The sequence below is a fragment of the Gadus morhua genome, chromosome 7, assembly GCF_902167405.1.
Source record: "Gadus morhua chromosome 7, gadMor3.0, whole genome shotgun sequence".
Lineage (NCBI taxonomy): Eukaryota > Metazoa > Chordata > Actinopteri > Gadiformes > Gadidae > Gadus > Gadus morhua.
This window is the reverse complement of record NC_044054.1, coordinates 31,716,273-31,727,239: the sequence shown is the minus strand read 5'-3', so window position 1 is coordinate 31,727,239 and position 10,967 is coordinate 31,716,273. Positions and strand designations below refer to the sequence as shown.

The following is a 10,967-nucleotide window of genomic DNA, read 5'->3' as shown; positions in this document are numbered from 1 at the left end:
CATACAAATGGAAGCTTTATTAAAGTGATACTGAGAAACAGAGGAGATAATAATAAATATTATATCAATTAATACGATGAAAATAAGAATATACACATTAACTGGGAAATTACATGCCAATGGATGGCGAATTCAAGTATTTTTTGCAATAACTTTATGGAAAAATTGCAAAAGAAAATGTGTATAGTCATATGACGAGGAGGAAGGAGCTATGTAATATCGCGATGTGTTACAGAACGATTCAAACGCCTCCGTAAGATGCAGCGGGAATTAAAAGAAACCGATATACGACCTAAGAAAATGAATGGAATTAATGTATCTGTTAGACGAAACTAAGACGAAACATAATAAATAAAAAAGTGGAAGTCGGGGAGAAAACGGTTCGTTAGGTTAGCGTGACGTCGGCGGGGAGCTACCGTTAACTTCCTGGGTTTGTAAACAAACCATCCGCAGGTTTGTAAAAATTGATAAGAAAGAAGAATTATAGCGATATTAAATCTTAAAACATTAGTGTGTAGGTGTTCTGTGATGGAAAGCGCCCCGGCTGGCGCTGCGTCATCACTCAGTACCATAAACAATAACAACAGAGTGAGTGACTTTCCTGCCCCAGAAACGACTTTAGAACAACTATTCTCCTCTCGGTCTCTGAAAGTCACGGTGGACGACGGGGTGCCCGTGGCCGTTATCTCCGTCCAGAGGTATCTATCGGAAAAGGTTTTCTGCAATGATCAGCCCCACGATCCACATGACAGCTACACCTACGACGTGACGGTGACGGACGGCGTGTGGAGGACCAGAGGCGTCCTCCACCGCAGTCTGAACCGGCTGGTCCACTGCAACACCCTACGCCCCGGAGTGCAGATCCGCATCACCGGCTGCTCCTTCGTGTACAACGAGCAGCGGCTGGGCCAGGGCCACATCTGCATCGAGAAGGTCCAATGCGATGCAGGGGCGAGGAGCAGTCCGTTTCTGGACGGCCTCAAGGTATTATGGGAGGGATTCAGTGGCACTATTGCGACCTCATTGACGTTTGCGACGTTTTAGAAGTAATGTTTGCACTCAATGCACTCCGTATGAAAGGACCTGGGTTGTCTGTCGGTGCTGACCAAGCATGGCATGGAGAACGTCGGGGTGCGAGATGACTTTCCTCTCAAGACGAGCAGCAAACATTATCTCCCTCTCTGGAACAACGAAGACCCAGAAGGAGAGCAGTGGCTTCCCCCGCGCACCACGCCTGACCTGGTTCTGGACGGTGAAATGATGCACCATAAAGGGTCTGGGTTCAAACCCCGAAAGGACCCCTAACCCCTACCTGCTCCCTAATGACCTGTCTCTGTACCGTCTAACCCCTACCTGCTCCTTAATGACCTGTCTCTGTACTGTCTAACCCCTACCTGCTCCTTAATGACCTGTCTCTGTACTGTCTAACCCCTACCTGCTCCTTAATGACCTGTCTCTGTACTGTCTAACCCCTACCTGCTCCCTAATGACCTGTCTCTGTACCGTCCAACCCCTACCTGCTCCTTAATGACCTGTCTCTGTACTGTCCAACCCCTACCTGCTCCTCAATGACCTGTCTCTGTACTGTCTAACCCCTACCTGCTTCTTTATGACCTGTCTCTGTACCGTCTAACCCCTACCTGCTCCTTAATGACCTGTCTCTGTACTGTCCAACCCCTACCTGCTCCTCAATGACCTGTCTCTGTACTGTCCAACCCCTACCTGCTCCTTAATGACCTGTCTCTGTACTGTCCAACCCCTACCTGCTCCTCAATGACCTGTCTCTGTACTGTCTAACCCCTACCTGCTCCTTAATGACCTGTCTCTGTACTGTCTAACCCCTACCTGCTCCTTCATGACCTGTCTCTGTACTGTCTAACCCCTACCTGCTCCTTAATGACCTGTCTGTGTACTGTCTAACCCCTACCTGCTCCTTAATGACCTGTCTCTGTACTGTCTAACCCCTACCTGCTCTTCAATGACCTGTCTCTGTACTGTCTAACCCCTAGCTGCTCCTTAATGACCTCTATCACAGAGTTACCTGTTAGTCTCTTTAGATTACGATGGTCAGTGTTATCCGAACTGATCTCCATAATAGAGTTATGTTAGTGTTGTCATGTTTCTAACCTGACGGCCGAGCCGTTCCGAACGTCCTAGCGCCCCCTGCTGACCGGCTGCCCCCGTGCCCCCTAGTGTCTAGCGTCACGTTGCTGTGCGACCTGGAGTCGTCGCTGGGCTACGCGCGCGGAGGCCCGCCCCTCCTGGTCAGGGTCATCCATAAGTCCAGGCTGCGGTACTACGGGAAGTGTGACATCGTCGACGCGAAGAAGAAGGCGGATTACCCCTACCACGTGAGTGTCTGCCGGTAATGGATTCCAGGCCTCATCGATTTGACTCTTCTTTACCGCACTTGATTGCACTTACCACACTTTAACACACCACAATTCAATATTCGGTCACTGGCAACAGTTTGTATTCTAACGTGTTTACGAAGAAGAAGAATAAAGGATCAAACGCATCCAAGAAGTGGAACTGAATTATTTTACCAATGTGCGTCACAAGTGTCTTCTCCCACGTTTGAACGCCCGGCCGCTACAGGCAGTGCTCCCCCCTTGTGTCCAGGCGTACCTGGAGGTGGCGGACCAGAGCGGGGCCATGTCGCTGGTGCTGTGGAGCGAGCTGTGTCTGGACTGGTACCACAGCCTCCACGTGGGAGCCGTCCTCTACATCCACAAGTACACCGTCAAGGACAGCTACGCCAACAGGTCCCGCCCCCAGATGGAGCACCACTGCCTCAGGGTGTTCAGGTCAAAAGGTGCGGGGGGGGGGCATGTTGTGTGTCAGGTGGTGTTCCACAGTTTCTTGGTCCCTGGTGTCACCTTGGGGTTCTCTGGGTTTGGCGGAGGTTCCTGGATGAAGCCCTCACTTTGTTTTGAGATGTAGAGTTGGAATGAAATCCCAAACACTCGATGGGAGAGCAGCTTCCACCGGATCGTCCTGCAACAGGCTCACTCATTTCAATAAATGCTGGTCAAGCTTTGGTTGAATCAATTTCCAACACGGATATTGACCTGGACGGAGAGACACGTGATGGTTGCCGGAAGCCAACACAGATGAAGTGGTTGAAAACGAGACGGTTATGAATGTGTGATAGGTGCTCGTAAAACGATCTGGATGGTGAGTGGCCTCCTCTTCCTCCTCCTCTTCCTCCTCAGAGATCTCCCTGAACCGCCGCAGCACGGCCCCGGTTCTCTCCGTGGTTCCTCAGAAGAACCTCCCGGTCCAGTGGGGGCTGCCGGACGTGGCCTACAGGTTCACCTGCAGGTACCGACCTCACTCCTCCGCGACCTCCGACCTCCGACCTCCAGGGACACGTCCCTCAGGGGGGGCCGAAGGCCGTGTGAAGTCTTCTTCCCGGGGCTTCTAGTGTTCCAGGGGGAACGTCTAGCTCCAGGAGAACGTTCCAGAAGCCGCTCTGACCCGTGTGTCTTCCCGTAGGTCAGAGTTGGAGAACCTGGCCCCCAACACGGCCTGTGATGTCATCGGTCTGGTGACGTTCGTCGGCCGCGTCCAACGAATCAGATGCCAGGGTGACAAGGGTAGGCCCCGCCCCTTTTTGAAGGAGAACAATCCGGTCTCTACTATGACTTCCTACCTGGCTGTTAGGGATCCTGTTGAGGTCGGCGTAGTGTTTAGGTTTTGTTCAGCCCGCTCAAGGTTCTGGGTTCGATCCCCAATGTCCTCAGCCTACCTAAGCTGAGCCCTAACTCCTACCTGCTACTCAGTGTCCTAGCATCTTATCCTAGCTATCTTTGTTGTAAACGGGGAATGGGTTAACCTAGCGATTGTTAGTGCTTGGCACTATGAGCATCCTTACTGTACCGACAGAGATATATTGTTGTTTCTCTTTCTTCGGACAAATGTACTCCTTGTAAGTCGACTTTGGATAAAAGCGTCTGCTAAAGGCCCCAAATGTTAATGTCAATGTCCCTGTAGCTCGATCCCCTGTAGATCCGTTAGGGTTCAAAGCTTTGGCTAACCCGACCGCTAGTACTAGTGACCCAGATTGTGTGTTCCCTCTTAGGGCCCGAGAAGTTCTGGACGTACCGCTGGGTCCACGCGCTCGACGGCTCCTCTCAGCGGCCGTTCATCCTGGAGATCTTCTCCTGCTCCCAGCCCGACGTCTTCCACGCCATCTGCCCCAGTGAGTCAACGCAACTTTATTAGTCTGGATCACAGTGACGGGATCAAACACAGCATCACCTGGTCCTGGTGGATTACTGATTAGCACTCTTTATGTATATACTGTACATTCATATTACTGCATACTGATGTGTACTCTTCATGCTCCTACTGTTCTCACTGCATACTGATTAGTACTACTAATCAGTATGCAGTGAGTACGTCATACTGCATATTGATTATTACTTTTTATATATATACAACATTATACATTCATATTTTTGTCACGATTGATTCATGTTCATTGTTTAAAACCTCTTGTCCTCTAACTCAATGCAGGACTATTTATGTAATATGTGTAAAATAATACACATTCCCTGCCGCTTGGCTACTTGCCCACTGCTCTTCCACTGTACGAAGCGCTTGACTAATAAAGTTGGTGTTGAACGGCGTGTGCTTCCGTCAGTGACCTACCTGGTGTGCACCCAGATGAGGGTGTGTCCGGGGGCGTCGGCTCCCTTCCTCACCTCCAGCTGTGAGACGCAAATCTTCATCACAGGTAATCGATCAATCAATCAATCAATCAATCAACTAATCAATCATCAGGTTGAATGAGCCCACAGCCAGGGAGAAAGGACCAATGACCTCTCTCCTTAGGATCACTGCACGTCTCCTAGGTTAGTAACTAGTTCTAAACAAGTACTAAACAGTATAGATAGTAGTACCAAAGTTTTCTGCCCATTTTAAGAGTAAATATCTCCCTCAGCCTAGTTAATCCCCTTTCATCTTAAAATTTAGATCATTATATTGTAACACATTTGAGGGTGGATAGAGGTGATTTAGACTATGTAAATGAGGACTGTAATACTATAATAATTTTAATTATAATATTGCTAACTTAAGGTTCTACCTGATATATATATTATAAATATGTATGACAGATATATTTATACAGGAAAAATGTATTATTATAAATGTGGTTGATGTATACATTTATGCATGATATATATCTATATTATTATAAATGTGGTTGCCCTATATATCTATGCCTGATATATTATTATAAATGTGTAATATTTATACTTGATAACCCTATATGGTTCTGACTCTACGCAAGGCCACCACCGAGGACAGCCGTACGTGTCTGACCCCCGGGTGAAGGAGTTCATCAGGTGGACCAAGACCCTGAAGGACGGAGCGGTTCTGGACAAGACCCTGGTGGGGGGCCACTACTGCTACCCCCCGGCCCCGCCCGTCTTCACACAGCCCCTGCACAACGGCTCCGGTGAGGGGAAGCTTCTGGAAGGAGTAGACCCTTCTGGAAGGAGTAGACCCTTCTGGAAGGGACTAGGATCTTCTGGAACGGACAAGGACCTTCTGGAGAGACTAGAACCTTCTGGAAGGGACTAGAACCTTCTGGAGGGACTAGAACCTTCTGGAGGGACTAGAACCTTCTGGAAGGAGTAGACCCTTCTGGAGGGACTAGAACCTTCTGGGGGGACTATGGAATTCTGGAATTTAGAAATACTTTTGATCTTTTATCAAATTTAATTTTTTATTTCAATTATTCCTTTAGAGGGGTTATATATAGAAATTGGAAGATTTTAGTTTCCTCTAGGATTCTTTCTTTTCTTTTTTTTATCTTTAAAACTAGCAAATGTTCATCTAGTTTCTTTCTGGTTTCTGACGTTTTGATTGATCCCAGAGCAGAGTTATGCCGTTGTTATATCTTGGCTCTATGAGGTTATTTGGAAGTGAACAGTGGAAGTAAAAATGAGGTAAATGTAAATTAATCTGCATGTTCTCTTACTGGTCCAGTTCCAGTGGTGCTGGTGGCGGCGAGCGACCTGAAGGGGGCGCTAGAGTCCCTCCGCTACCGGGAGCACAAGCGGCTGGCCGTCCAGGGGCTCATCACGGCCGTCCGATATGTCCGGCTGCACCCCGACCCTTCGGAGCCGAACCCCGACCCCTCGGAGCCCAGCGGGGGAGAGGTGAACAGAACACTAGTTTACATTCTATTCACCGTAGTCATTCTTATCCATAGCGGCTAAATGCTGCCTAGTGAGGCTGAAGCAACCAAAGCTTAGCCTGCGCACAAAAAAGTGCTGCATCAATAAGGCTATTACGTAGTGTCAACATAATGCATTATTTTGTATTTATTAGTGCTGTCAAGCGATTAAAATATTTAATCGCGATTAATCGCATTAATGACATAGTTAACTCACGATTAATCGTGAGCAATCGCGATTAATCGCAATTCTTTTTTCTATGCTAAATATCCCTTGATTTCTTTGTCCCATTAATTGTTCTCATTTTAATGCTCTTATCAACATGGAGAAGTGCATCGGCTTGCCTTGTGCAAATGTTTTTTTATTGATAACAACATTGGCATATACTGATCAAAACAGGACGATGCAAAAAAAAAAGCCTATGGTGCAATTAAACGATGAACATACAAACATACTGCCTTGAACATAGCAGTCTGGCTAGGCCTTCTTTGTTTTGAGCAAAATAAAAAATAAAAAAGAATTAACGCTGTTAAAATTGGTTTGCGTTAACGCCGTTAATAACGCGTTTAACTGACAGCACTAGTATTTATTTATTCAGCCTAGTCTAGGTAAAAAAAAAATGGGGTGGGTGAGTCTAGTTCAATCCATTGGTTACAATTTATACGTCGTTGTGGGTAGTTCTTGGGGAGACATTTCTGAGAAAGTTTTTTTATGTATACATAATGAATTACCTTCCTGTACCTTCCGGCAGGGATCAGGTGAGGCTTCAGCGGGAACTTCAAGAGCTTCAACAGCGACATCTGCATCAGAACATCGCGATGTTGGACACACGAAGAACGGGACTGGAGGTGGAACAGCGCCCTCTGGTGTCGCGTCCCCGTCGATCACAAGGAGGACTACTCCTAAAAAGAGGCGAGCATCGTGGAATTACATTTAATTAATGTCACAATTTCTGTACAATCTCGGTGCGTTTTTAAATATCTAATTTATTACCCCTCAAAAATGATAGCCTAATGTACAAGATATGCATCCATATACACATACATGTGTGTATTTATGTGTAAAAAATATATATAATGCTTTCATATATATAATATTGATTTGTATGTTTTCAGAAGTTTCCATCGCTTCTACTTGACTCGAGCCAAGATGAGAACAAAAAGGTAATTTACATTCACAGACGAAACCAGGTGACACCCCCCCCGCTTCAGAGCTAATTTCACCCCAGGACCTACCAATTAACATTCTTAGGCAATATAATAATTATCGTAAAACATGAGCCAAACATTATCATTACCAGGACGAAGAACGACAAATCAAACAGAGGAGGCGCGTTGTCGTGTTTGTAAAGATGATATCTGGGTTCCCCCCCCACTGTGGTGACCCACTTACAGGGCGTGACGATGTTAAACCCTAGTTGACGTGTCCGGGTTCTCCTGGTTCTGTCCCCCCCCCCCCCCCCCCCAGGCTAGCAGGGGGGCCCGTCAGCCCGGACACCCCAGAGGTCAGCAGCTCAGGGTCTGACTCGGACCTCCTGGACGCGGGGAGCACCCTCCAGGAAGGATCGGTGGAACCCCCCCTCCCTGACCCCGGTACGTTGAGCAGCGTTGAGCTACGGTCCACCTGGTAGGCTGGGAGGCTGATCTATCAGCACACCTCTAGGTGGACACGCCCACCTGTGATGTCAGAAGCTGATGCCCCTCCCACCTGGGGGTAGGATACGTCCCCTTTAATGAAGTCTGTGCCCCCCCCCCGCCCCCAGCAGCAGAGCAGAGCCCGCCGCTCCGCTGGGAGAGCCGTGATTGGTCGAGGCAGCGCGGGGAGGTGTCGACCCACCTGTGTGGGGAGGGGCTTCAGCCGGACACCCTGGCCCGCCGGTTCTCCCTAGAGGAGAGGAGCGCCCTGCTGGCCTGGAGCGGACTCCCCTCCTCCCACTGGACCCCCCCGGACCCCCAGCCCGGCCGGACTGCCCCCCCGGGGGCTGGGGCCCCGGGGGCCGGGGTCCCGGGGGGGCGGCCCCCGGGGTACTACCATACCACCATACTAGGTAGGACCCCCACTTTGGGCTCATGGGGTCACGCCTTGATGGGGAGGAGCTCAACGTCAAAGGACAGTTGAGCCATAATAATAATAATAGTAACAATAATAATAATAACAACAACAATAATAATAACAACAACAATAACAACAACAACAATAAAAATAATGATACATTTTTCAGGCACTCAAAGCGCTTTACATAGCAAACAAACAATCAATAAATAAACCACAATAAAGCCAGAGCCATGCAATACAAATGTACCAGATCTTATTTTGTTTGTAGGCTGCTAATGTTTGAATTAATGTTTTTTTATCTTACCTCGTTTGTCACTGAACAATCATTAAATGGCTCATTTCCCACGTTCTAGGGATCTGGGTTCGGTTCTCAAAGCGTCTGCTAAATGACCGGAGAGTAAACAAGGATCCTCTGAGTTGTTGTTGTTGTTGTTGTTGTTCAGGCATCAACCAGCAGGTGGCGCTGGACGCAGCGTTCTGCCCGGTGGTGTCGTCAGCAGACCCCCGGGCCGAGGGGCTCCCGCTGGACCCCCACGGGAACTCCCTGCTCTCCCTCCTCTCCGCCGGCTTCCTGTGCCCTCTGGGTGACCCCGTGACCCCCGACCTCCCCTCCCCAGGTAGGCCAGGGCTGGTTTTCTTACAGCCTGCGCGCAACGTGATCCCTGGCCAAACGTTAGCGATAGGTTATGGCAGATCCAGAGCGGCACTGGGCAGGTCCAATAGTTTTAAACTCCAACAGACACCCGCCTTCAAGTGAGTTAACGTTAGTCAATTGAGTGGGTCCAGACTAGCCTGGCACCGCCCACCTACCTACTTCCGCTCAATTTTCATCTCACTTCAGTAGTCAGTCTGGGTCTACGGTATATTCATGGCTTCCTTCGAAGCCAGATTTTTGGCGGTCCAATCAGCGAACAGAGGGAGTGGCTGAGAACGATGACGTCGAGGTCGCACGCCAGTTTCAGTTGTAGTCAGAGGAAGACCAGGAAGACAATGGAGAAGGACACGAGAGAAGCTATTCGGTCTGTTGTGGGATCGCTGCCGAATATCGATCAATTAAAGCCGGAGCAAGAACAAGCTTTGCGTACAACTGTTCCTTGAACTCTTAAATTAGATAAACAAAACCTGCAGCTATCGTTCAGAGACATCTTCACGCTTCATCTTGTTTTGTTTGTGTACGGCCTGCGCGTGTGCGCAACCTGGTTTCCGGGCCGGTCCCGTCGCATGACATACGTCACGACCAAACGCTATGCGATTGGTTATGGCAGATCCAGAGTGGCACTGGGCAGATCCAATCATTTTAAAACTTCAACAGACACCCGCCTCCAAGTGAGTGAAGGTTTGTCAATTGGGCAGTTCCAGACCTTCTGTACAAATTAAATGAAGTATGATGGTCTGGTAGGACCAGGCTAGGTCCAGACTCTCTGTGCAAATGAAATGAAGTACGAGAGTCTGGTAGGACCGGGCTAGTTTTGAGCTGCGTCCATGATAGTTTTCACTGGATGAACGAAAACACGGAAGGGAGGGGCGAGCTGGCTCTGTTTCTTTGGGATCTCGCTTCAAATACCAACAGAAGTGACGACACCAAACATCGCTGACACAGCCTTTGATAGCTCATACACAACGACGGTGCCAAGATAGTATCACAAAGTGGCCCCTGGGTTGTAACCATGGGGATGACACGCCCCCCCCCCCCCCCAGAACTCTCAGCCCATTAAAGAAAAGCAGACGAGATCACGCGCACATGACACAGGTGTGAACACATCACACCTGTGTCCCGGTGGCTCCAGCCCTGATTGTGAAGCATCAGAACCTGTGAGAGCCCTTCTGTTCACAGCGCTGGGTCACTGCCTCCCTTCAGACGGGCTCAGGTCCGGCCGGGGTCTCCAGGGCCCAGTTTTTCAAAAGTAATCAAGTGGGATTTCGGATCACGGATTGGATCAAGTCTTGGAAATGGGTCTATCAAAGCAAAAGAGGGATTCCGAACTAAAATCAGTTCATGTTATCCGACCTTACATTTGATCCCATCTCGCCGCCGTGTCTTCCAGAGGAGGTCCTCCAGACGGCCGGGGAGCTGGAGGGGGCCCACCTGCTGTGCGTCCTGGACCTCTGCCACCTGGGGGGCGACCGGGTGGAGGTGCTGCTCAGCAAGGTGTACCGGGTCACCTAGGGGACCGTTGCCTAGGGAACCACCCGCCCGGGGACCCCCGGCCCCCCGTCACCGGGCCCTCGTTGGTCATTAGGAGGTTAACGTGTTGATTTAACATTAAAACGTTTTTTAACTAAACATGTTTGGTTCTGTTGTTAAAATACTTTAAGAGTTTTAAGAGTTATTGCAGCAGGTAAGTGTCCCTCAGCGCTGACCTGACATCACATCCCTTCATTTAGTTGATCGTCAAGGACTCTGGATCGTAAACATGTACGCTTAAAAGTATTTATTTAAACTGAAATTCACAACACGTGAATAATTGAACGGAAAATTATATAATTTGTATATAATTCTATTTTGGAATGTAAAAACATTTATTCATTAACTCAAAACAATTTCAATAGTATTTTAAAGCATATTTTGATGAATAGGGCCTACAGAAAATACCCAACGAGCCATTCGAGTGACTGTGCAACACAACGTGAACGTTCGCTAGCAAGACACCTCATCATGTTACAAAATCACCTGTTTTAAAAATCTTGTAACACATATTTATATTTACATATTTTTTAACA

The 10,967-nt window shown here is 48.5% G+C and overlaps 1 protein-coding gene across 3 annotated transcripts; it reads left to right on the top strand.

Annotated features, from left to right (window-relative positions):
* Positions 1–218: 218 nt before the first annotated feature.
* On the top strand, positions 219–10,530 carry radx (RPA1 related single stranded DNA binding protein). 3 transcript variants are annotated; one of them, XM_030361191.1, is made up of 16 exons: positions 219–984; positions 1,081–1,252; positions 2,194–2,351; positions 2,599–2,815; positions 3,216–3,324; positions 3,499–3,599; positions 4,085–4,204; positions 4,649–4,741; positions 5,300–5,467; positions 6,001–6,173; positions 6,943–7,103; positions 7,307–7,354; positions 7,659–7,783; positions 7,957–8,238; positions 8,690–8,863; positions 10,292–10,530. In XM_030361191.1, exons 1-16 carry the CDS (start codon positions 529–531, stop codon positions 10,411–10,413), a joined length of 2,679 nt encoding a protein of 892 aa, XP_030217051.1. In that variant the 5' UTR covers positions 219–528; the 3' UTR covers positions 10,414–10,530. The 3 variants fall into 3 exon arrangements, with proteins under 3 accessions (XP_030217051.1, XP_030217050.1, XP_030217052.1); XM_030361190.1 differs by having other exon boundaries at positions 7,954–8,238; XM_030361192.1 differs by having other exon boundaries at positions 220–984; positions 2,623–2,815; positions 7,954–8,238.
* The last annotated feature ends 437 nt before the right edge of the window (positions 10,531–10,967 follow it).